At 41.9% G+C, this 27,890-nt stretch overlaps 1 protein-coding gene across 7 annotated transcripts in view; it reads left to right on the forward strand.

Annotated features, from left to right (window-relative positions):
* The first annotated feature begins 1,415 nt into the window (after window positions 1-1,415).
* Window positions 1,416-27,890, forward strand: part of nalcn (sodium leak channel, non-selective) — a 294,913-nt gene continuing 268,438 nt past the window's right edge. For 2 of the 7 annotated variants that reach the window (XM_071341956.1, XM_071341957.1), the window contains exons 1-4: window positions 1,440-1,552; window positions 16,716-16,796; window positions 26,186-26,295; window positions 27,580-27,720. In XM_071341956.1, the coding sequence (XP_071198057.1) occupies window positions 1,495-1,552; window positions 16,716-16,796; window positions 26,186-26,295; window positions 27,580-27,720 (390 nt within the window). In that variant the 5' untranslated portion in view covers window positions 1,440-1,494. Of the gene's footprint in view, window positions 1,553-16,715; window positions 16,797-20,025; window positions 20,242-26,185; window positions 26,296-26,510; window positions 26,573-26,664; window positions 26,789-27,579; window positions 27,721-27,890 lie in introns of those variants that run through there. The other 5 variants (XM_071341959.1, XM_071341962.1, XM_071341958.1 and 2 more) reach the window with 5 other exon arrangements.

Raw genomic sequence — 27,890 nt, forward strand, 5'->3', positions numbered from 1 at the left:
TTGTTATTCGTCCTGTAAGCATTAAATGGTAATGCAGGAATTTTGATAGTGTACAGGGCTGTGTGCTAGAAGGTTGTGGGTTCGTAAACCACTGTGGATAAGAGTAGAGGTGGAAAGATCTCCTTTACAGTAAAAGCATTTCATGAATCGATCATCGTATTCGCAAGTCCAAGGAGAAATTGCCTTTTATAAACATTTCATGCAAATCTACATCCTTTTACAAATTAGAGGAATCTTTTTTTATACCACACAAATTACCGATATCGCAGGTTAAGAATGGATAGAGAGATAGACCTATGTGTTCATCTTATCATCATTTCCCAATGCCAAATCAGTGTGGCTTGTTTACAACAAAACTGTCCCTGTTTGCAAATAATTACATCTGAGATGTCATTAGGAATCTGGTACTTTCAAAAGTTAGGCCTACCTTTCCGCTCCGATGCATATGGGGATATCATTGTTTCGTTTCTTTGACATTCAGATGCTGAGCTACAACCTTCTATAGCCGAGGAGACAAACAATTTACTTTCCTTGAGATGTAATCTAATTCTGTCACGATCAATTGATAAAGCTATTCACTTTCTGTACAATAGAAGATGTTTTAACCCAGACAGCTTTTAGGGAAACACTTGTGACCGTCTCTCGTTGGGTTAAACCACGGAAGAAGAGTAGCCAGCAGGTAAAACTTAAATGTTTCTGCGTTGGTAAATCTACTCTGTCTGGGGTGGAAAGGTAGGCCTAACTTTTGAAAGTACCATGCTCAGATTCCTAATGACGTGATTCATTTCATGACTCTAGCTCACACGGGGTGTGGGGAAAGGGAGCCAACCTTTCAAAGTTTGCATTTTCAATCGCTTGTTATAAACTGGGTAGTTCAAGCCCTGAATGCTGATTGGCTGACAGCCGTGGTATATCGAACCGTATACCATGGGTATGACAAAACATGCATTTTTACTGCTCTAGTTAGTTAGTAACCAGTTTATAATAGCAATAAGGAATCTCGGGGGTTTGTGGTATATGGCCAATATACCACAGCTAAGGGCTATATCCAGGCACTCCGCGTTGCATCGTGAAAGAACGGCCCTTAGCCGTGGTATATAGTATATAGTCTATATACCACACCCCTTCGTGCCTTATTTGTTAATTATGGCCTTTACCATGTTGCTAAATTGCACAGTCCTGGGCATTTTCATCTCATGGAGATTTGCATTTTTTCACCAAAATGGCAGAAAAAGGAACATAATAATAATAACAATAATGAACTGGAACAAATACAATACTGGCTTCAGCAGCTTCGCTGCTTGAAACCCTAATTAAATGTAAAATCATCATAATCCCTACCACATACACACACACCAGTTGATGTTGATAGTATTGGTTTTAGTGACAGGCTAGTTTTAGTCACAGGCTGCAGATGGCTCTATTGGAGGTGATTGCAGCTCCGTGCGCGCGCCCGCACGCTCCATCGTCACAACACACACCGGAAAACAGCTGATGTCATTGAGAGAACGACACACTGCCACCGATAACCGGGAATATACACACTTATCGCGTAAGTGATTTAAACATTTATCTGATTTGATGCTTCATTACCTTGAAGCGATCGAATGAGAACGTGGAGGGTGTGAGTGTCGACGAAGGGATGCGTTGAATCTGTGTTTGCTTGTATCATCTCCAGGAAGTAAAACGGTGTATGCACAGGTTATGGCCAGTCCTTCCTTCCAAACCCGCATTTTTATTAGGTGGACATTATTCTTCTTCACGTTTCGACAAGCGCTTTATTCGCTTCGAACAGAAACACATTACAACCGCTGAACATTACATATTGGATACAATATACCGTGATATATTTACATATATTTTTCAGATGTAGCTTGGCTCCTTTCCGTTTCCATAGTAACCTTGGTGAAGAAGCAGATGTCATTCGGTCAATGTCTGCTGATTTTCGGTCTCAATATGGGCATGCATTACCAAATGCAAAACTGCCTACATAATCTCTGTAATGGATGAAATACCTGCTACATTTGATGTAACCAATGCCAGCCAGGTTGCACTTCCATCGAAGATGGATGCTGACATGGTTATTTTTGTGTATGTACGTTTGATTGACATTATATTGTTTTATCAGTCATGGAAGGAAACCATACACTGGACCTTCTTTATAATAGTGCCATGGTGTCTGGAACAGATAAGCCAGTTGGAAGCTGTTTTAACACAGTGTAGAAATAGTATTATTCTAGTCACTAGGCCTCTGTTCTGCAACTGTTATCTTCAGTTCCTCATGTGTACGCTATTCCCCATTGCCTTCAGAAGTTAATGGAATGACATATCAAATGTATACTTTGTGCTTGCATGTTTGTTTGAAATGTATTTTTTTGTTGTTGTCTCAAAGTTTTAATTGGCTGATTTTTAAATGCACAACTTTTTCTATGGCACCACTACAGATCTTGTGGTTTGAATTCCCTTTGTCATTTTCCAATGAACGAAATAGGGCCTTAATGCAAGTCAGTCACATCAAAAAACTTTCTTAGACAATGGATTTAATTGATTGCATTTGCATTTGAAATTAACTTTGGAAAGTGGTTGGCAACACTTTACTTTATGTTGCCTTCAGCTATTCTATTCTACTTTCAGCCAAACAGTCTGTCTCTCCCAGTGCATGAAAGCTCTAAGCATGGGCATGCATAGCCCAATATTGGACCAAAGGAGCGTAAAGTCACTCCTTAGTCCAAGGACCTTACATGCTCTGTTTAATGGGCAAATTGGCACTGGAAGCCAAAACAGCCAAATACTCCATCCAAACGTGAATCGATTCACAATTGTGGTGTGGTTCTAGAAACAGAACTCCCTCTACTTTCATATCACGTCAACATATTTTCACAACTGCAAAATACACACTTACTGTGCACTATTTTAACACAGTTGCAGACAACAGTATTTTTTGGGGGGACAACACGTCAGTGGCGTCTGTCTTCCGTTTACACACAGGTGTTCGGAGACACAGATAGCTAATTAGCACAGGTAGTCCACTCTGTCTTTCGTTTGTTTTCTGTAAACAACCGCCATTACATGGAAATATGGCCGTGTGGAAACCGTAACCCTATAAAGGTGTGTATCAATTTAGCCTTTCGTATTTTTTTTATTTTTGGGAAGATAAGGTCCTTATGCTTCCAAAATTGTACCGCAAGTGACGCATGCTAATGTTCTGACCGAGCATCACGGCTCTTAAGAAAACAAATCAAATTTTATTGGTCACATACACGTGTTTAGCAGATGTTATTGCGGGTGTAGTTAAATGCTTGTGTTTCTAGCTCCGACAGTGCAGTAATATCTAACAAGTAATATCAAACAATTTCACAACATATACCCAATACACACAAATCTAAGTAAAGGAATGGAATTAAGAATATATAAATATATGGACAAGCAATGTCAGAGCGGCATAGACTACCATACAGTAGAATAGAATACAGTATATACATATGAGATGAGTAATGCAAAATATGTAAACATTATTGAAGTGACTAGTGATTTCAAGTCTGTATATATAGGTTAGCAGCCTTTAATGTGCTAGTGATGGCTATTTAACAGTCTGACGGCCTTGAGATAGAAGCAGTTTTTCAGTCTCTCGGTCCCAGCTTTGATGTACCTGTACTGACCTTGTCTTCTGGATGATAGCGGGGTGAACAGGCAGTGGCTTGGGTGGTTGTTGTCGTTGATGATCTTTTTGCCATCCTGTGACATCTGGTGCTGTAGGTGTCCTGGAGGGCTGGTAGTTTGCCCCCTGTGTTGGGCAGACCGCACCACCCTCTGGAGAGCCCTGTGGTTGCGGGCGGTGCAGTTACCGTACCAGGCGATGATACAGCCTGACAGGATTCACTCAATTGTGTATCTGTTAAAGTTTGTGAGGGTTTTAGGTGCCAAGCCAAATTTCAAGCCAAATTTCGCTGTTGTGCATTCTTCACCACACTGTCTGTGTGGGTGGAGCATTTCAGTTTCTCAGTGATGTGTACACAGAGGAACTTGACCCTTTCCACTTTTTCCACTGCGTTCCCGTCGATGTGGATAGGGGGCTGCTCCCTCTGCTGTTTCCTGAAGTTCACGCTCATCTCCTTTGTTTTGTTGATGTTGAGTGAGAGGTTATTAGTCTCGTCATTGTTGGTAATCAAGCCTACTACTGTTGTGTCGTCTGCAAACTTGATGATTGAGTTGGAGGCGTGCATGGCCACGCAGTCATGGGTGAACATGGAGTACAGGAGGGGGCTTAGCACACACCCTTGTAGGGCCCCAGTGTTGAGGATCAGCGAAGTGGAGGTGTTGTTTCTTACCTTCACCACCTGGGGGGCGGCCCGTAAGGAAGTCCAGGACCCAGTTGCACAGGGCGGGGTTCACACCCAGGGCCTCGAGCTTAATGATGAGCTTGGAGGGTACTATGGTGTTGAATGCTGAGCTATAGTCAATGAACAGCATTCTTATCCAGGTGGGATAGGGCAGTGTGCAGTGCGATGGCGATTGCATCGTCTGTGGATCTATTGGGGTGCTACAGGGCGATAGTAATTTAGTTCAGTTACCAATGCTTTCTTGGGTACAGGAACAATGATGGCCATCTTGAAGCATATGGGGACAGCAGACTGGGATAGGGAGAGATTGAATATGTCCGTAAACACACATGGAGAGCTGTTTGAGCATATCAGTCTGCTGCCCCCCCCCCCCCCAAGACATAAAAACTATGAAATAACACATATGGAATCATGTAGTAACCAAAAAAGTGTTAAACAAATCAAAATATATTTTATATTTGAGATTCTTCAAAGTAGCCACCCTTTGCCTTGATGACAGCATTGCACACTCTTGGCATATTCTCAACCAGTTTCATGAGGTAGTCACCTGGAATGCATTTCAATTAACAGGTGTGCCTTGTTAAAAGTTAATTTGTGGAATTTCTTTCCTTCTTAATGCGTTTCAGCCAATCAGTTATGTTGTGACAAGGTAGGAAGGTATACAGAAGATAGCCCTATTTGGTAAAAGACCAAGTCCATATTATGGCAAGAACAGCTCCTATACGCAAAGAGAATCAACAGTCCATCATTACTTTAAGACATGAAGGTCAGTCAATCGGGAAAACTTCATGAAACATCAAGCGCTATGATGAAACTGTCTCTGATGTGGACCGCCACAGGATTGGAAGACCCAGAGTTACTTCTGCTGCAGAGGATAAGTTCATTACAGTTAACTGCACCTCAGATTGCAGCCCAAATAAATGCTTCACAGAGTTCAAGTAACAGACAAATCTCAACGTCAGCTGTTCAGAGGAGACTGTGTGAATCAGGCCTTCATGGTTGAATACCTCCAGGCTGTGTAAGGGCTATTTGACCAAGAAGGAGAGTGATGGAGTGCTGCTTCAGATGACCTGGCCTCCACAATCACCCAACCTCAACCCAAATGTGATGGTTTGGGATGAGTTGGACCACAGAGTGAAGGTATGCCAACAGCATACCACCCTGCATCCCACTGCTGGCTTGCTTTTGAAGCTAAGCAGGGTTGGTCCTGGTCGGTCCCTGGATGGGAGACCAGATGCTGCTGGAAGTGGTGTTAGAGGGCCCGTATGAGGGTCCCTTTCCTCTGGTCTAAAATAAATATCCCAATGCCCCAGGGCAATGATACACATTGCCCTGTGTAGGGTGCTGTCTTTTGAATGGGACATTAAACGGGTGTCCGGATTCTCTGTGTTCACTAAAGATTCCATGGCACTTATCCTAAGAGTAGGGGTGTTAACCCCAGTGTCCTGGCTAAATTCCAAATCTGGCCCTCATCATCATAATCACCTAATCATCCGCAGATTACAATTGTGTCATTCACCCCCCTCCCCCACACACACACCTCCCCTGTAACTATTCCCCAGGTCATTGCTGTTAATGAGAATGTGTTCTCTAAAAACTTAGCTGGTAAAATAACAATTTTAAAAAGCAGCCAATAAGTGCTCAGCATATGTGGGAACTCCTTCAAGACTGTTGGAAAAGCATTCCAGGTGAAGCTGGTTGAGAGAATTCCAAGAGTGTGCAAAGCTGTCATCAAGGCAAAGGGTGGCAACTCTGAAGAATCTAAAATCTAAAATATATTTTGATTAGTGTAACTCTTTTTTGTGGTTACTACATGATTCCAAATGTGTTATTTCATAGTTTTGAATTCTTCACTATTAGTCTACATTGTATACTCAACTTGAATTCATTCAACCCTTGAATGAGTAGGTGTGCCCAAAATGTTGACTGGTACTGTATATAAATAAATATATACATAAAAACATAACAATGTTACAAAGGACTCTGCCAACTAATATTAACATTTCTATTTACTTTAGAATACATTATTTGCCTAGTGAAAAATTGCCTAGTGTCTTCTCATGATGTTAGCAACTACCCTTAAACTATTCACACCCATTTACTTTTTTCAGCCTGAATTTAAAATGGATTCAGTTGAGATGTGTCAATGGCCTACACATATTACCCCATAATGTGTAAGTGGAAATATATCTGTGACCCATTACAGGAAATTAGGCGTATGTCGTGGGTCTCTGGAGGTAGCTAGCAAGCTAGCCAATATTAGCCAGTTAGCTTGGGTGCTTGACTGCCGTTGTGAGGTCAGAACGTTCGGATCAACCCTAATCATTGGCCAGAGATTCCAGTGTGCGCTCTGAACGCTCCGAGAGCGAAACACTCTGAATTTATGACCTGACAATCTGACAACACAGTTGCAGTCACCAACGCTCTGGATAACATAAATATTTTACAAATTCATAAAAAATGAACTGAAATGTGAGTCAAGTATTCAATACCTTTTTTATGACAAGCCTAAATATGTTCAGGAGTTAAAAATTTGCTTAACAAGTCATTACAAAGATACAGCAGTCTTTCCTAACTCAGTTGCGGGAGAGGAAGGAAACCGCTCAGGGATTTCACCATGAGTCCAATGGTGACTTTAAAATTGTTACAGATATGAAAAACAGGATGGTTCAACAACATTTTAGTTACTCCACAATACTTATCTAAATGACAGTGTGAAAAGAAGAAAGCCTTTTTACAGAATAAAAATATTCCAAAGAAATGAACTTTGTCCTAACTACACACACCACTCTTCATATTTTCAAGCATAGTGGTGGCTGCATTATGTTATTGGCATGCTTGTCATCAGCAAGGACTAGGGCGTTTGTTAGGATAAAAATAAACGAAATAGAGCTAAACACAGGTAAAATTCACCTATCAGAAGGACAATAACCTAAAACGCAAGGCCAAATATACACTGGAGTTGCTTACGAAGACGACGGCTTAAATCTATGGCAAGACTTGAACATGTCTGTCTAGCAATGATCAACAACTAACTTGATAGAACTGGAAGAATTAAAAAATAATGTGGAAAGTTTGTACAATCCAGGTGCGCAAAGTTCTTAGACTCGCATTATTTTCAAAATGTTTGCAAACATTTCTAAAAACATGTTTTCACTTTTTCATAATGGTGTAGATCGGTGAGAAATTATATTTAATCAATTCTGAATTTGGGCTGTAACACAACAACGTGGAATAAGTCAAGGGGTATGACTACTTTCTGAAGGCAATGTATCTTTACGCATGCAGGTATAAAAGGAGTCAGTCAGTACACACACACGCCACATTTCTCCCTGCAGATTAGAGGCATATACTGGCCTTATCAAAATGGCCACGATGCGTTATGAACACAAACAGATTAAGAAACTCTCTTTGCACTGGGACTGAGTCCATGTCTGTCTTCCCTCCGAATTCGTTACAATGTTCTGGAGTGTCGCCTAGGCAAACACCTTGCATAGCCTACAGTAGCTTAGAAAGTCTAACAGCTAGGCCTATATGATGAAAGGAAAATTCAGAATAGGATGGAACAAAATATCTGTGTGTGATGGCAATGACCTTATCCATGGTGCTTTACAATTCCCCCCCCCCCCCCCCCTTATGGCAACTATCCTTATAACGACTGTAGGCTAATTATCTTGGGATCCTGGAGGCCAGGAGCTATGAGTGTGTACAGGATGTGTCCCGATGTCGAGCTTCCCTCCAAATTTGCTACAACACCGCTATTTTGCAGGCCATTATAATCCCAGATTAAACATACAGTTGCCCACTAGATTGAGTACCCATAACCTGTAGGCTAACAGTAGTGGGCAAGTGAAAGTAAAATATACTATAGCATATTGGCATTATAGGCCTATCCAACGTGTCTGAGGGGGGAGAGGCAACTCAAGGACCACTCCTGCAAAGCAGCATATAGGCGCTGATTGGGTATATTAATGGATGGATTCTCCCTTTCTTGAAATAATCGTTGATCTACAGTTGAAGTCGGAAGTTTACATACACTTAGGTTGGAGTCATTAAAACTTGTTTTTCAACCACTCCACAAATGTCTTGTTAACAAACTATAGTTTTGGCAAGTCGGTTAGGACATCTACTTTGTCCATGACACAATTCATTGTTCCAACAATTGTTTACAGACAGATTATTTCACTTATAATTCACTGTATAACATTTCCAGTGGGTCAGAAGTTTACATACACTAAGTTGACTGTGCCTTTTAACAGCTTGGAAAATTCCAGAAAATGATGTCATGGCTTTAGAAGCTTCTAATTGACATAATTTGAGTCAATTGGAGGTGTACCTGTGGATGTATTTCAAGGCCTACCTTCAAACTCAGTGTCTCTTTGCTTGACATCATGGGAAAATCAAAAGAAATCAGCCAAGACCTCAGAAAAAGAATTGTGGACCTCCACAAGTCTGGTTCATCCTTGGGAGAAATTTCCAAACGCCTGAAGGTACCACGTTCATCTGTACAAACAATAGTACGCAAGTATAAACACCATGGGACCACGCAGCCGTCATAACGCTCAGGCAGGAGACGCGTTGTCTCCTAGAGATGAACGTACTTTGGTGCGAAAAGTGGAAATCAATCCCAGAACAACAGCAAAGGACCCTGTGAAGATGCTGGAGGAAACAGGTACAACGTATCTATATCCACAGTGAAACGAGTCCTATATCGACAACCTGACAGGCCACTCAGCAAGGAAGAAGCCACTGCTCCAAAACTGACATAAAAAGCCAGACTACGGTTTGCAACTGCACATGGGGACAAAGATTGTACTTTTTGGAGAAATGTCCTCTGGTCTGATGCAACAAAAATAGAACTGTTTGGCCATAATGACCATCGTTATGTTTGGAGGAAAACGGGGGAGGCTTGCAAGCCGAATAACCCCATCTCAACTGTGAAGCACAGGGTGGCAGCATCATGTTGTCGGGGTGCTTTGCTGCAGGAGGGACTGGTGCACTTCACAAAATAGAAAGCATCATGAGGTAGGAAAATTATGTGGATATATTGAAACAACATCTCAAGACATCAGTCAGGAAGTTAAAGCTTGGTCGCAAATGGGTCTTCCAAATGGACATTGACCCCAAGCATACTTCCAAAGTTGTGGCAAAATGGCTTAAGGACAACCAAGTCAAGGTATTGGAGTGGCCATCACAAAGCCCTGACCTCAATCCTATAGAAGATTTGTGAGCAGAACTGAAAAAGTGCGTGCGAGCAAGGAGGCCTACAAACCTGACTCAGTTACACCAGCTCTGTCAGGAGGAATGGGCCAAAGTTCACCCTACTTATTGTGGGAAGCTTGTGGAAGGCTACCCGAAACGTTTGACCCAAGTTAAACAATTTAAAAGCAATGCTACGAAATACGAGTTGAGTGTATGTAAGCTTTTGACCCACTGGGAATGTGATGAAAGAAATTAAAGCTGGAATAAATCTTTCTCTCTACTATTTTTCTGACATTTCACATTCTTAAAATAAAGTGGTGATCCTAACTGACCTAAAACAGGGCATTTTTACTCGGATTAAATGTCAGGAATTGTGAAAAACTGAGTTTAAATGTATTTGGCTAAGGTGTATGTAAACTTCCGACTTCAACTGTATATATAGTCAAAAGTTTTGACACACCTACTCATTCAAGGGTTTTTCTTTATTTTTACTATTTTCTACATTGGTGAATAATAGTGAAGACATCTAAACTATGGTATAAAACATGTAGTAATCATGTAGTAACCAAAAAAGTGTTTAAACAAATCAAAATATATTTTATATTTAAATTCTTCAAAGTAGCCACCCTTTTGCTTTGATGACAGCTTTGCACATTCTTGGCATTCTTTCAAACAGCTTCACCTGGAATGCTTTCCCAACATTCTTGAAGGAGTTTCCACATATGCTGAGCACTTGTTGGCTGCTTTTCCTTCACTCTGCGGTCCAACTCATCCCAAACCATCTCATTTGGGTTGAGGTTGTGTGATTGTTGGGGCCAGGTCATCTGATGCAGCACTCCATCACTCTCCTTATTGGTCAAATAGCCCTTACACAGCCTGGAGGTGTGTTGGGTCATTGTCCTAATGAAAAACAAATGATAGTCCAACTATTTGCAAACCAGATGGTATGGCGTATTGCTTCAGAATGCTGTGGTAGCCATGCTGGTTAAGTGTGCCTTGAATTCTAAATAAATCACAGACATTGTCAACAGCAAAGCACCATCACACCTCTTCCTCCATGCTTCATGGTGGGAACCACACATGCAGAGATCACCTGTTCACCTACTCTTAGAACCAAAACTCTCAAATTTTTACTCATCAGACCAAAGGACAGATGAATAGGACTCTGAACAGTTTATGTGTATGTGTCTGTTACTTGAACTCTGTGAAGCATTTATTTGGACTGCAATTTCTGAGGGTGGGAACTCTAAGGAACTTATCCTCTGCAGCAAAGGTAACTCTGGGTCTTCCTTTCCTGTGGCGGTCCTCTTGAGAGCAAGTTTCATCATAGTGCTTGTTGGTCTTTGAGACTGCACTTGAACTATGAAAATGGGTATTTGTTTGTTTTTTCCTATTGTTTGTAACTCATTTTGTACATAATGTCGCTGCTACCATCTCTTATGACCGAAAAGAGCTTCTGGACATCAGAACAGTGATTACTCACCTCAAACTTTATTTAATGAGTCCGACGCAAAGGTGTCGAGACAAGGCCCAATTCCCATCAATCAGTGTGAAGAAAAGACAGAGAAAAAATTCCCTCTGTATTATTGGCCAACGTGCAATCATTGAAAAACTAACTGGAAGATCTACAATTAAGACTATCCTACCAACGGGACATTTCTGTTTCCAAGATGGCGTAGCAGTCAGACGTCTTTTGTCCTCATCTTGTCGTGTCCCATGTATATATCTTTTTATATCTTTTTTCTTAGCATATATTTTTCTTTATTTTTCTTAAGCTCAACTTAAACATACTCTCCTGCAATCCGCCTCACCCAATGTGGTATGATTCTGCTATTTTCTTTACTTTTGAACCGGAACTCCCAACAGCAGCTAGCCAGCTAACTAGCTACTAGCTAGCGGTCATCAGCTACCTTTAGCCCAGACAACTCTCGCCAGTCTGTACAGCGTGACTCAAACCAGAGCAAATCTGACTTATTTTTCTCTATATCTCCGGATTCCTACTACAAGTTCTGCACCTTTTCATCTGGATCATCGCAGCTAGGTTGCTGCTATCGGATTGGCTTCTCCTGGCTAACGTCTCTGTCCTGACGCAAGCACGAATTAGCCTGGAGCTAGCATATGCTAGGCCCATCTCCCGGCTAGCTGAAGAGGTCCATCAGCCACTCCTTGGGCTACAATACCTATTTTGCCAATTGGCCTGGACCCCTTTAATTGCCGATACGGAGCCCCGCCGATCCTTCACGACTGGACTACCGATGTAATCCGCCCGAGGGGGTTTTCAACTGGCTCCCCCGTTGCGACGTCCCCTGAATGCCCATCTGCTAGCATGCTAGCAGCCCTCTTGCTGTCTAGAGCACACCGGACTGTTAGCTGAAGAAGTCCATCAGACAATTTTCTTTGGGCTATACTATACCTATTTTGCCAATTGGCCTGGACCCTTTTACCACACGGAGCCCTGCTGATCAATCACAACTGATCTGCTGACGTAACTGCATGAAGGGGCTACAACTGACTTCTTCTGTCGCGACGTCCCTCTAAGGCCCTTCTGCTAGCTCTGGTCAGCTAGCTGTCTGAATCACCGTGTCTCCAGCTCGCCCAGCTACTCACTGGACCCAGTGATCACTCGGCTACGCATGCCTCTCCCTAATGTCAATATGCCTTGTCCATTGCTGTTTTGGTTAGTAATTATTGCCTTATTTCATTGTAGAGCCTCTAGCCCTGCTCAATACGCCTAAGCCAACCCTTTAGTTCCACCTCCCACACATGCAGTGACCTCACCTGTTTTAAATGGTGTTTCTAAAGACAATATCTCTCTCATCGTCACTCATAGCACAGGTTTGCCTCCACTGTATTCACATCCTATCATACCGTTGTCTGTACATTATGCCTTGAATCTATTCTACCTTGCCCATAAACCTGCTCCTTTTACTCTATATTCCGAACGTACTAGACGACCAGTTCTTATAGCCTTTAGCCGTACCCATATCCTACTCCTCCTCTGTTCCTCTGGTGATATAGACGTTAACCCAGGCTCTGCAGTGCCTAGCTCCACTCCCATTCCCTAGGCGCTCTCATTTGTTGACTTCTGTAACCGTAAAAGCCTTGGTTTCATGCATGTTAACATTAGAAGCCTCCTCCCTAAGTTTGTTTTATTCACTGCTTTAGCACACTCTGCCAACCCGGATGTCCTAGCCGTGTCTGAATCCTGGTTTAGGAAGACCAGCAAAAACCCTGAAATTTCCATCCCTAACTATAATATTTTCCGACAAGATAGAACTGCCAAAGGGGGCGGAGTTAGCCTGCAGAGTTCTGTCTTACTATCCAGGTCTGTGCCCAAACAATTTGAGCTTCTAATTTTAAAAATCCACCCTTCCAGAAACAAGTCTCTCACCGTTGTCGCTTGCTATAGACCACCTTCTGCCTCCAGCTGTGTCCTGGACACCATATGTGAATTGATTGCCCCCCATCTATCTTTAGAGCTCGTGCTGTTAGGTGACCTAAACTGGGACATGCTTAACACCCTGGCCATCCTACAATCTAAGCTTGATTTCCTCAATCTCACACAAATGATCAATGAGCCTTCCAGGTACAACGCTAAATCCGTAAACACGGGCACCCTCATAGATATCATCCTAACCAACCTGCCCTCCAAATACACCTCTGCTATCTTCAACCAGGATCTCAGCGATCACTGCCTCATTGCCTGCATCCGTAATGGGTCTGCGGTCAAACGACCACCCCTCAAACGCTCCCTAAAACACTTCAGCGAGCAGGCTTTTCTAATTGACCTGGTCCGGGTATCCTGGAAGGATTTTGACCTAATTCCATCAGTAGAGGATGCCTTGTTATTCTTGAAAAGTGCTTTCCTACCATCTTAAATAAGCATGCACCATTCAACAATTTTGAACCAGGAACGTATATAGCCCTTGTTTCACTCCAGACCTGACTGCACAAAAACATCCTGTGGCATACTGCATTAGCATCGAATAGCCCCCGCGATATGCAACTTTCCAGGGAAGTTAGGAACCAATATACACCGTCAGTTAGGAAAGCAATGGCTAGCTTTTTCAAGCAGAAATGTGCATCCTATAGCACAAACTCCCAAAATTTCTGGGACACTGTAAAGTTCATGGAGAATAAGAGCACCTCCTCCCAGCTGCCCACTGCACTGAGGCTAGGAAACACTGTCAGCACCGATAAATCCATGATAATTGAGATTTGAGCATTTTTTTTACGGCTGGCCAACAGCCCTGCACCCCCCACAGCAACTCGCCCAAGCCTCCCCCATTCTCTTTCACCCAAATCCAGATAGCTGATGTTCTGAAAGAGTTGCAAAATCTGGACCCCTACAAATCAGCCGGGCTAGACAATCTGGACCCTATCTTTCTAAAATTATCCGCCGCAATTGTTGCAACCCCTATTACTAGCCTGTTCAACCTCTCTTTCGTATCGTCTGAGAAGCCCAAAGATTGGAAAGCTGCCGTGGTCATCCCCCTCTTCAAAGGGGGAGACACTCTAGACCCAAATTGCTACAGACCTACAGTGGGGAGAACAACTATTTGATACACTGCCGATTTTGCAGGTTTTCCTACTTACAAAGCATGTAGAGGTCTGTAATTTTTATAAAATCCAGAAAATCAGATTTTTAAGTAATTAATTTGCATTTTATTGCATGACATAAGTTTTTGATCACCTACCAACCAGTAACAATTCCGGCTCTCACAGACCTGTTAGTTTTTCTTTAAGAAGCCTTCCTGTTCTCCACTCATTACCTGTATTAACTGCACCTGTTTGAACTCGTTACCTGTATAAAAGACACCTGTCCACACACTCAATCAAACAACAGCCAGTGAAAGTGCAGGGCGCCAAATTCAAACAACATAAATCTCATAAATAAAATTCCTCAAACATACAAGTATTTTACACCATTTTAAAGATAAACTTGTTGTAAATCCAGCCACAGTGTCCGATTTCAAAAATGCTTTGAGACGAAAGCACACCAAACGATTATGTTAGGTTAGTACCTAGTCACAGAAAAACACAGCCATTTTTCCAGCCAAAGAGAGGAGTCACAAAAAGCAGAAATAGAGAGAAAATGAATCACTAACCTTTGATGATCTTCATCAGATGACACTCATAGGACTTCATGTTACACAATACATGTATGTTTTGTTTGATAAAGTTCATGTTTATATCCAAAAATCTCAGTTTACATTGGCGCGTTATGTTCAGTAATGTTTGGCCTCCAAAACATCCGGTGATTTTGCAGAGAGCCAAATCAATTTACAGAAATACTCAAAATAAACATTGATAAAAGATACAAGTGCTTTACATGGAACTTTAGATAAACTTCTCCTTAATGCAACTGCTGTGTCAGATTTAAAAAAAACTTTACGGAAAAAGCACACCATGCTATAATCTGAGTGCAGCGCTCAGAGCCCAAACAAGCCATACAGTTATCCGCCATGTTGTGGAGTCAACAGAAGTCAGAAATAGTATTATAAATATTCACTTACCTTTGATCTTCATCAGAATGCACTCCCAGGAATCCCAGTTCCACAATAAATGTTTGTTTTGTTCGATAACTTATGTCCAAATACCTCCTTTTTGTTCGCGCGTTTAGTTCCAAAATCCAAATTGATGACGCGCAGGTCAGACAAAGTCAAACAATTCCATTACAGTTTGTAGAAACATGTCAAACGATGTATAGAATCAATCTTTAGGATGTTTTTAACATAAATCTTCAATAATGTTTCAACCGGAGAATTCCTTTGTCTTCAGAAATGCGATGGAACGCAGGTTGCTCTCACGGGAGAGTGCGTGATCAGCTCATGCCATACACCTGACTCAAAGAGCTCTCCTTACCTCATTCTTCACAGTAGAAGCATCAAACAAGGTTCTAAAGACTGTTGACATCTAGTGGAAGCCTTAGGGAGTGCAATATGACCCCAAAGACACTGTATATTGGATAGGCAAACCTACAAACCTCAGATTTCCCACTTCCTGGTTGGATTTTTTCTCAGGGTTTTGCCTGCCACATGAGTTCTGTTATACTCACAGACATCATTCAAACAGTTTTAGAAGTCAATTCAGAGTGTTTTCTATCCAAATCTACTAATAATATGCATATCTTAGCTTCTGGGACTGAGTAGCAGGCAGTTTACTCTGTGCACCTTATTCATCCAAGCTACTCAATACTGCCCCCAGCCATAAGAAGTTAAGTATCTCCAAAATTAAATCTAGAATTGGCTTCCTATTTCGCAACAAAGCACCCTTCTCTCATGCTGCCAAACATACCCTCATAAAACTGACTATCCTACCGATCCTTGACTTTGGCGATGTAATTTACAAAATAGCCTCCAACACTCTACTCAGCAAATTGGATGCAGTCTATCACAGTGCCATCCGTTTGGTCACCAAAGCCCCATATACTACCCACTACTGCGACCTGTATGCTCTCGTTGGCTGGCCCTCGCTTCATATTCGTCGCCAAACCCACTGGCTCCAGGTCATCTATAAGTCTTTGCTAGGTAAAGCCCCGCCTTATCTCAGCTCACTGGTCACCATAGCAGCACCCACCCAGCAGGTGCTCCAGCAGGTATATTGCACTGGTCACCCCCAAAACCAATTCCTCCTTTGACCGCCTTTCCTTCCAGTTCTCTGCTGCCAATGACTGGAACGATCTGCAAAAATCACTGAAGCTGGAGACTCTTATCTCCCTCACTAACTTTAAGCACCAGCTGTCAGAGCAGCTCACAGATCACTGCATCTGTACATAGCCCATCTGTTAATATCTCATCCAACTACCTCTTCCCCATACTGTTATTTATTTTGCTCCTTTGCACCCCAGTATCTCTACTTGCACACTCATCTTCTGCACATCTATCTCTCCAGTGTTTAATTGCTATATTGTAATTATTTCGCCACTATGGCCTATTAATTGATTCACCTCCCTTATCCTACCTCATTTGCACACACTGTATATAGACCTTTTCTATTGGATTATTTACTGCATGTTTGTTTATTCCATGTGTAACTCTGTTGTTGTTTGTGTCGCACTGTTTTGCTTTATCTTGGCCAGGTCGCAGTTGTAAATGATAACTTGTTCTCAACTAGCCTACCTGGTGAAATAAAAAAATAAAAAATGTAATAGTAATATCTTATGTTTCACAGAGACTTGGCTGAACGACGACAAAGATTATATAGAGCTGGCTGGCTTCTCCGTGTTTCGGCAGGACAGAGCATCTACATCTGGTAGGACAAGGGGCGGGTGTGTGTCTATTTGTCAATAACTGCTGGTGTGCGATGTCTAATATTAAAGAAGTCTCGAGGTATTGCTCACCTGAGGTAGAATACCTCATGATAAGCTGTAGACCACACTATATACCAAGATTTCTCATCTATATTTTTCGTAGCCGTCTATTTACCAGCTCAAGCTCATGCTGGCACTAAGACCGCACTCAACAAGCTTGATAAGGCCATAAGCAAACAAGAAAATGCTCATCGAGATGCGGCGCTCATAGTGGCCGGGGACTTTAAGGCAGGGAAACTTAAATCTGTTTTTAACCTAGTTTCTACCAGCATGTCACATGTGCAACCAGAGGAAAGAAACTCTAGACCACCTTTACTCCACACACAGAGATGAATGCAAAACTGACCATAATTCTGTCCTGATTCCTGCTTACAAGCAAAAACTAAAAGAGGAAGTACCAGTAACTCGCTCAATACGGAAGTGGTCAGATGACTCGGATGCTATGCTGCAGGACTGTTTTGCTAGCACAGACTGGAATATGTTCCAGTCTGGTATACCACCTGAGGTATACCACCTCAGTTACCGGCTGCATCAATAAGTGCATCGACGACGTCGTCCCCACAGTGACCATACGTACATTTCCCAACCAGAAGCCATGGATTACAGGCAATATCTACACTTAGCTAAAGGCTTGAGCTGCCACTTTTTAGGAGCGCGACACTGATCTGGACGCTTATAAGAAATCCCGCTATGCATGAGAGCACCAGCTGTTCCAGACAACTTTGTGATCACGCACTCCATAGCCGATGTGAGCAAGACCTTTAAACAGGTCAACATTCGGCCTCCCGGGTGGCGCAGTGGTCTAAGGCACTGCATCGCAGTGCTAGCTGTGCCACCAGAGACTCTGGGTTCGAACCCAGGCTCTGTCGCAGCCGGCCGCGACCGGGAGGTCCATGGGGTGACGCACAATTGGCCTAGCGTCGTTCGGGTTAGGAAGGGTTTGGCCGGTAGGGATATCCTTGTCTCATCTCGCACTAGCGGCTCCTGTGGCGGGCCGGGCGCAGTGCGCGCTGACCAGGTCGATAGGTGTACGGTGTTTCCTCCGACACATTGGTGCGGCTGGCTTCCGGGTTGGATGCGCGCTGTGTTAAGAAGCAGTGCGGCTTGGTTGGGTTGTGTTTCGGAGGATGCATGGCTCTCGACCTTCGTCTCTCTCTCGAGCCCGTACGGGAGTTGAAGAGATGAGACAAGACTAACTACTAACAATTGGATACCACTAAATTGGGGAGAAAAGGGGGATAAAAAATAAAATAAATAAATAAACAGGTCAACATTCACAAAGCCGCGGGGCCAGACGGATTACAGGGACGCGTATTCAAAGCATGTGCGGACCAACTGGCAAGTGTCTTCACTGACTTTTTCAACCTGTACATCACTGGGGCCAAGCTTCCTGACATCCAGGACCTACACTACCGTTAAAAAGTTTGGGGTCACTTAGAAATGTCCTTGTTTTTTAAATTAAAGCAAATTTTGGGGCAGATTTTAAAATAACATCAAATTCATCAGAAATATAGTGTAGACATTGTGTTAATGTTGTAAATGACTATTGTAGATGGAAACGTCAGATTTCTTATGGGATATCTACATAGGCGTACAGAGGTCCATTATCGGCAACCATCACTCCTGTGTATTAGCTAATCCAAGTTCATAATTTTAAAAGGCTAATTGCTCATTAGAAAACCCTTTTGCAATTATGTTAGCACAGCTGAAAACTGTTGTCCTGATTTAAAGAAGTAATAAAACGGGCCTTCTTAAGATGAGTTGAGTATCTGGAGCATCAGCATTTGTGGGTTCGATTACAGGCTCAAAATGGCCAGAAACAAAAACCTTTCTTCTGAATCTCGTCAGTCTATTCTTGTTCTTAGAAATTAAGGCTATTCCATGCGAGAAATTGCCAAGAAACTGAAGATCTTGTACAACGCTGTGTACTACTCCCTTCACAGAACAGTGCAATTTAGCTCTAACCAGAATAGAAAGAGGAATGGGAATGTCCCGGTGCACAACTGAGCAAGAGCACAAGTACATTAGAATGTCTAGTTTGAGAATTTGTGTTTGTTTTTGATTTGATTTGAAGAAACTTTAAAAGTTCTTGAAATGTTCCACATTGACTGATTTTACAGAAATATTAGCGTTGTAGCTCTTATTGCGGGACTTTGACTGTGGGAAATCACATCCCCAGTCAGTCTATTGTGCGTATTGACATTCATATTGCATATTACAGCCTTACCCCATTTCTTTGATCTCCAATCGTTAGGTATCAGTGCTTTTTTCCCAAAGTCCTCAAGAGTTATCAGGTTCCAAAACATCCACGCTGTATTATTTTCCCTCTTGAATAGTGTTCAATACACAGTAGGTTGACTGGCACAATACATGTGGCTCAATTCACAGTGGTTTCAGTCCTACAATAAGAGCTACGACGCTAATGTTCTCTGGGTGGCACTGAGTAGACTGTAACCCCATGTCATTGATCCACTATCCATAGGGAAGGCTGTACAGTGAAATAAGTATGTCCCCAATGCAATTCTAAAGTCTAATACATCCAGTGTGATTTCAAAAGATTTGTCAAATTAACAAATTGTTGTATTTTGTTGAATTTATATAAGAACATTCCAACCTCGTTTAGCATGATCTATTCCATTATGGCATGATTCCATTATTTGTATTATTTGCATGACTTTCATTGAGATACTTTTATTTTGAAGGCAAAACGCAAATTCCACTATTGTGGAACTATCCTTTTCCTTATTGTGGCTAGCTTCACATAGGTGGGTCCGACCACCATTAATCAGATAAGAACTGTCTTATAAATTAGGGGTATTTTAGATGATGACACTTGGCTAGATAGTAGGCTAGCAAACTATAGCTACTGAAACAGATTATGTCGTTTTGCTATGTTTTTGGAGAAGAACATTGTTTGCATCCATCACCTAGCTATCTTTTTTTTGTGACCAGCATTGTCCAGAGTTTAAGTGACTGTGTCTGCGCTCGTGCGGCACTGGCGCCAGACAAAACTATTACCAGCATCAACGCATACGTATCGGTGCATCGACATGAAATACGAGTGATAGTGGTATCAATGTGTAATAACTACGTAAAAAATTAATGAACGTGTTAATTATGTGACGGGCAGTCATATTCGGGTCCTCATTGGTCAACAAGCGTATTTGACACGTCAAGTATCTTTTTTGACAAGCAAAGTCCTAAATGGCGTTCCATATCTATGCAAGGTGTTGGTATACGCAGGGGATTGAGGATAACATAGTAGCGAATTCGAAGGGCAGACTGCAAGGACTGATGCACACAACGCCATGTCTTCGCAGTCAGTGACAGTGCCAAGAGAGTTAACTCCATTCGGTGTCCTGACAACGCCCCATGGCTGTTAAAATGGTAAAGTATTGCATTGAGGATATATGGTGTGTGTTACCTCAGCTCCAAGGACCACATTCATTTACCACCATATTTTATAATGTAGACAAGACTAATACCCCGCACTGAAGTGTTAGGTTCCACTTGAATCACATACTTAGAAATCACCCCGTTTTCCCAGATACACCAATATTTCAATTTACATTTTTAAAACGAATAAAGGTACATTGGGAAAACAGTATCAAAATCGACATTTTACATTGTAGAAAGATATGAAATTGAAGTTTCCTATTCTGGAATAATTGTATTTATACACTGTGTTAAAACAGCTTCCAACATGTATATCCATTTCAAACACCATGGCACTATTATAAAGAATGTCCAGTGTATGGTTTCCTTCCATGACTGATAAAACAATATAATATCAATCAAACGTACATACACAAAAATAACCGTGTCAGCATCCATCTTCGATGCAAGTGCAACCTGGCTGGCATTGGTTACATCAAATGTAGCAGGTATTTCATCCATTACAGAGATTATGTTGCTGATTTTTCATTTGGTAATGCATGCCCATATTGAGACTGAAAATCCCCAGACATTGACCGAATGACATCTGCTTCTTCACCAAGGTTACTATGAAAACTGATAGGAACCAAGCTACATCAAAATAATACATACAAAATGACGGTGTATTATATCCAATATGTAATGTTCTGTTTCTGTTCGAAGCAAATAAAACTCTTGTCAAACATGCAGAAGAATAATGTCATCCTAATAAAAAGGGAGGTTTGGAATGAAGACCATAACCTGTGCATGCACCATTTTACTTCCTGGAGATGATGCAAGAAATGTAAATGAGTGGATCAGAAAATTGAGAACTTGAGAAATTGCAACTAATCAGTGGAGACTCCGTTGGTAGAGCATGGCGCTTGCAATGCCAGGGTTGTGGGTTCGATTCCCATTGGGTCCAGTATGGGATAAAAAAATAAGTCGCTCTGGATAAGAGCGTTTGCTAATTGACTAAAATGTAAATGTAAAATGAGGCTCCCCAGAGGTTGAAGGGATCATCCTCAGTGGATTTTATTAAAAATAGTGAAACATTAAAGTTATAATTTTATGATAAAACTATACTAAATATATTCACGTCACCAAATAATTGATTAAAACACACTGTTTTGCAATGAAGGTCTACAGTAGGCTCAGCAGCACTCTCTAGAGCAGCGCCATGGTGTAGCCGGAGGACAGCTAGCTTCTGTCCTCCTCTAGGTACTTTGACTTCAACACAAAACCTATGAGGCTCATGGTTCTCACCCCCTTCCATGGACTTACACAATGATTATGGCAACTTCTGGAGCACGTCCTCCAACCTATCAGAGCTCTTGAAGCATGAACTGACATGTTGTCCACCCAATCAAAGGATCAGAGAATGAATCTAGTACTGAAAGCTACAGCTAGCTAGCACTGCAGTGCATAAAATGTGAGTAGTTGACTCAAAGAGAAAGACAATAATTGAATAGTTTTGAACAAAGACATTTCTTCCAAAATTAAGGAGAAGAGAGAGGGAGCTATATTTGGTTGTATTTTATTTTTTTTAACTTTCACTTAGCTAGCAAAGGAAGCTAGCTAGTTTAGCCCAATCAAACACCTGTCTCAAAAAGAGAGGGATGCTATGTTAGCTAGCTGGCTATGGCTATCCAACACTGGAACTCGTTCAAGTCAAGTTAAGCTTTTGGGTTTATGAATTTATTGCCACCTGGGCCGGCTGGTGTAACTGCTAAACTGCTTTCTGACTGTTCACTGTGCTGCATGACTGTAGCTGGTTTACTAATGCTTAAGTTCTAGTAGCTACTATATGTTGACTATGACGTGACACCGATATAGGCTGAGTTTAGTGGTTATGATATGAAGGTTTGGCTTGGAAAGGTTTTTTCGCCTGGTCACAGACAGCTGATGTGTTGTGCACTGAAGTCACAGGCGAAGGTAAAGGTGAGAGGAGGAGAGCGCGTAGATTGTTGCGAGAAGGAATTATATATTCAACGAGCAAAGTGATCATGCTGTTTTATGTGGCTGCTATGAAAGTGAACTGTGTGTGCGGGTGTTCAGGGGTTTATTGATTCTGGTGAAACTGTTGGACTAATGATTACATCCTAGATTGCTATATGCAGGCAAGAGTGTGCAATGTGTTATTGAATGTTTCACTGTCTGTCACCTTGATTACTCAAAATTCTCTCAGTACTTTGTAAACGTTCATTCATAGGCTAGGTTATAGCAACCTCATGATGGGTACAGGGAAAATGATATGTAGTAGCCTAAACTTATCGATGTTACATTGAGCTGGGTGAATGGAATATGAATAACAGTCATCCAATATGCTGTAATAGAAATAAGGCCATGCTTATCATTTTTTAAATAATTCTCCCTCATCTTAAACAGCACCGACCGCCACTGAAACTAATATTATATTATTGAATTTGAATGACTTTATTAGATCGTTAGACTGATAAGCTTTACACGGACCGGTCACAAACCACAATTGCAGTAGAGCACAGTACAGTCGTGGCCAAAAGTTTTGAGAATGACACAAATATTAATTACCACAAAGTTTGCTGCTTCAGTGTCTTTAGGTATTTTTGTCAGATGTTACTATGGAATACTGAAGTATAAATACAAGCATTTCATGTGTCAAAGGCTTTTATTGACAATTACATGAAGTTGATGCAAAGAGTCAATGTTTGCAGTGTTGACCCTTCTTTTTCAAGACCTCTGCAATCTGCCCTGGCATGCTGTCGATTAACTTCTGGGCCACATCCTGACTGATGGCAGCCCATTCTTGCATAATGCTTGGAGTTTGTCAGAATTTGTAGGTTTTTGTTTGTACACCCGCCTCTTGAGGATTGACCACAAGTTCTCAATGGGATTAAGGTTTGGGGAGTTTCCTGGCCATGGACCCAAAATGGCGATGTTTTGTTCCCCGAGCCACTTAGTTATCACTTTTGCCATATGGCAAGGTGCTCCATCATGCTGGAAAGGCATTGTTCGTCACCAAACTGTTCCTGGATGGTTGGGAGAAGTTGCTCTCGGAGGACGTGTTGGTACCATTCTTTATTCATGGCTGTGCTCTTAGGCAAAATTGTGAGTGAGCCCACTCCCTTGGCTGAGAAGCAACCCCACACATGAATGGTTTCAGGATGCTTTACTGTTGGCATGACACAGGACTGATGGTAGCGCTCACCTTGTCTTCTCCGGACAAGCTTTTTGTCGGATGTCCCAAACAATCGGAAAGGGGATTCATCAGAGAAAATGACTTTACCCCAGTCCTCAGCAGTCCAATCCCTGTACCTTTTGCAGAATATCAGTCTGTCCCTGATGTTTTTCCTGGAGAGAAGTGGCTTCTTTGCTGCCCTTCTTGACACCAGGCCATCCTCCAAAAGTCTTCGCCTCACTGTGCATGCAGATGCACTCACACCTGCCTGATGCCATTCCTGAGCAAGCTCTGTACTGGTGGTGCCTCGATCCAGCAGCTGAATCAACTTTAGGAGACGGTCCTGGTGCTTGCTGGACTTTCTTGGGCGCCCTGAAGCCTTCTTCACAACAATTGAACCGCTCTCCTTGAAGTTCTTGATAATCTGATAAATGGTTGATTTAGGTGCAATCTTACTGGCAGCAATATCCTTGCTTGTGAAGCCCTTTTTGTGCAAAGCAATGATGAACGCACGTGTTTCCTTGCAGGTAACCATGGTTGACAGATTAAGAACAATGATTCCAAGCACCACCCTCCTTTTGAAGCTTCCAGTCTGTTATTCGAACTCAATCAGCATGACATAGTGATCTCCAGCCTTGTCCTCTTCAACACTCACACCTTTGTTAACGAGAGAATCACTGACATGATGTCAGCTGATCCTTTTGTGGCAGGGCTTGAAATGCAGTGGAAATGTTTTTGGGGGATTCAGTTCATTTGCATGGCAAAGAGGGACTTTGCAATTAATTTCAATTCATCTGATCACTCTTCATAACATTCTGGAGTATATGCAAATTGCCATCATACAAAACTGAGGCAGCAGAATTTGTGAAAATTAATATTTGTGTCATTCTCAAAACCTTTGGCCACGCCTGTACAGTAAAGCACTCGCCAGTTCTATTTCTATGTGCACAAGCACTGTTATTGAAACAGACTGTCCACACCCATCTTGTTGGTGGAGAGAATTATGCAGGCTCAAAGATAATTGTCTTGCTAATCTATACATGTTGTCCATGTCTAATGTGTATTCATGTGATATTTGAGTGACACAAAATTACAACAATGTCTTTGGGCAAAAAAACATCAATAAAAAAACTGCTCTACTGTACTGCGCTGTACTGTGATGTCCTGTGATGTCCAAACTTGTGAAGCATAAGACGTCTATGATTGGTACAGATTTGATCTGGTCTGGACCAACCTTGTTTGGGGCCGGAGTTCATTAGAATTATAGCCTGTGTGTAGAATAATACCCAAACATGCAAAGGAGGATATGACATTTTTATACCTACGTGTACCTACTCAGGATGCATCACGATGAAGAGAATGACATCGATAATTATGCATTTCTGTATAGTACAGATCGAGGACCCATGATGTCATTCTGTTACCATCATTTTATTACCAGGTGTTGATCCACTTCACTTACTGTAGTTCAATAACCAAAATAGATTTTCTTCAAACTCAAGGTGTCATTATCATAGCTGACACCCCATTCTTTCTACAGACATATTTGACTCTCAATTCGGACTAGATATTTAAGAGTTTTTGAAAATGTGGTCACATAAAAAACTAAGGGAGCCTTTTGTCATTTTGTTACCAAACTTTGCATCTGCACTGTTCCTCAAGTAGACGCATCTTAGTGAAATGTTCAGTGGCAATTATGAAGTCAACTTCTGCATATAGGTGCATGCTTTGTTAAAGTCTCAATCAATGGTTTTAGCTTGGCATACATTTCAAAGAGAAAAGGTGAGTTTTAGCTTTTCTGTTACTCTGGATTTACCCCTTTTAAGGATAAGGTTAGTGTACTTTGTCACCTCTACCATCACACTTATTTCTCTTTCTATAGTTACAATAGCAATGTACACAGGCCTATTTCAGAGTGCACTGAGTGCACTCCTCAAGTGTGAAACAAACTCGTAGAAAGTAGACCTAAGTTTGTTGAAGCTAATAGATACTCACAGCTACAATTAATGTGCCCGGTGATTGCATCCTGCTCATGAGAGAAAATGTCTCTCTCTTGAAATGGGAGGCTAATTGTAGTCTCTGGCAACTTTACTCCTACATTATAGCACTTACACCCTGTAATTTAGTTTTCACTCTTCTTCAAATCTGTACCAACATAATATGCTAAGTGTAGCAATTACATTGCAAATTGCTTCTGACAGCATGATGCGTTTAGAGGACACATTTATTTTTTGGGGGGGCCGTGAGGTGAAAGAGACACAGTGGGCATAGGCGTTATACTGTCCTCTCTCTGTCTAATGTAATTTCTCCATGCCTTGACCATTGTCGAATCGTGGACGTTGACATTAAAGTATTTCGCTAAGTGCAATCGGAGAAGGATGTTTCCCTCTGGCTATTTGAATAAGACAGGGTGGAATTATAGTCTACTTATTGTCACTGATAATGGTCCATGGACTAGGTTAATTATATTGTGCTTATGTGATGTGCAGAGAGTCTTGGCAGAGTCGTGAATAAATGGAAAGCAGTTTGCTTATATGTTCAGGGTCACTGTTCATTTTATCAAGGTGCCTAGTAAGGCTGACATTAATTAAGAGGGAATTGATAGGCCTGACACTTATTGAAATTAACATTGATTATGTTTTCTATTGATACTTGGTCTATGTGCACACAGTCCTGACTTGTGGACTGTTTTGACTGTTGATTGATGTCTCTCTCTTCCAGTAATTTGACCGCTGTAGTGTTCTCTCTATCTTACAACAGGTAACCCCAAGCTACTGATAGAGCATCACGCTCCCCCTGTCTATCTCTGGCTGGTCTCTCTGCCCCCCTCTGACCTGGGGATGAATGCACCAATGAGGAGCCAGCTCACAGTGAGTCACATGACCCCTCACCACTGTCCCACTGCCATCCTATCCCGCAACACCTCTCTCCACTGAGTGTGTTTTTTTGCATATATGCCTCTGTCAGATGTTGGTGGGCGTTTTCTTGTCTCTCTTCGATCGTACTGTAGATGTTTGGTATTGTACATGTACATTGTATACCATATATGCCATGAGGTTGACTAACTGTTATGTGTTATTTACAGGGTATGCCTGATCGCATGTTATGTGCAGTGCTGGAGCAATTTCAGCTTTACTTTTCCCTTTGGTATGTGTGCTTTGTCTCCATTGAGGGCGTCATATCTCCCTGTATGTGCACTTCTGTTCCAATTCAATCGGCCCTTGCATACCACACACACACACACAGAGACTCTCACATACATCCCTCTCTCAGTCACTGTGCTGTAGCTTGTAAACCTATAGCCTACTAGCCTTTTGATGTTCATTACACATGGGGAAGATCGGGTATGATCTTTACGTCTCGGTAAGTACGTTACTGAAGCTGCCGTTCCAATGTGAATACACTTGTTCTGTGTTCACATGTGTGCTCTGTTGTCTATCGCGATGGACATTCAACAAAAGCATACACCTGTTGTCTATTATGTTATGAATAGAATCTGGGCAGGAACTCCAAATCTGGGCAGACTTTTTTTTGTTTTTTTGATATCGGAAAGCTTGCAGACTGATTGGTATTAATGAAGCAAGCCATGTGCTGCTTTTTTATTCAGAAAATAAAAAAGTTGCGCACCTTTTTTACATCCTTGTTTATACTCTCGTCTCAGGGAGGTACTAATTTCCAGTTTGACATAGTGGGGAATATCCACTTACAATTACACTATGTTTAACTGAAAGCCAGTTGTCAAGACTTGATTACGCCAAAGATTGCATTGTCATCTTTGAAGAGCTACTGTATGTATAACCAGAACCAGTGTTACACCGTAACAGCATCTCACCACATAACTCTGATCAGAAGGATAGATTAACAACAGTTCTCCGAACTCCATTTTAGATTGGACATTTCAAAGGCTGCCGAGTTGGCACCAAATTTTCAAGACAGTTCCACTCTATGAACATTCCATGCCAACAAAGAGGATCAAATCCACATAGAGTTTTAAATACTAGAACTTGACTGAGTAGAATTCCATGGATTGAACTCTTCAATATTTATGATACAATTGAAACAATTCTCAGGATGTTCAGACTTGGATGCAGCCAGATAACTCTGCCACTCTGAGACTTTGCACGGGTCACTTACTTCCTGTGTGTGTGTATCAGATCCACTCTCTGTATAGTACGGCCAGCCCCAGCATGCTGAAGAGGAAGCAGAGCTCGAGGGTTGAGGCCCAGCCCATGACTGACTTTGGGCCCGACGAAACCCTCGCCGACAGCGCCGACATCTTCTGGATCAACAAACCAGTGAGTGGGCGACTATTTCAGTCACATGGGACTGGGTCATATTTGAAATGGAAAATTGGCACATTTCGACGCCAATTCAATTAATTACAAATAAGGTAAAGGTACACTATGGGTTCACTCAGACTGTTTAGTTTTACAGCTGTTTGGTTTGTTTCAATATCCAATTAAAA

Source organism: Salvelinus alpinus, chromosome 14 (assembly GCF_045679555.1).
Source record: "Salvelinus alpinus chromosome 14, SLU_Salpinus.1, whole genome shotgun sequence".
Taxonomy (NCBI): Eukaryota; Metazoa; Chordata; class Actinopteri; order Salmoniformes; family Salmonidae; genus Salvelinus; species Salvelinus alpinus.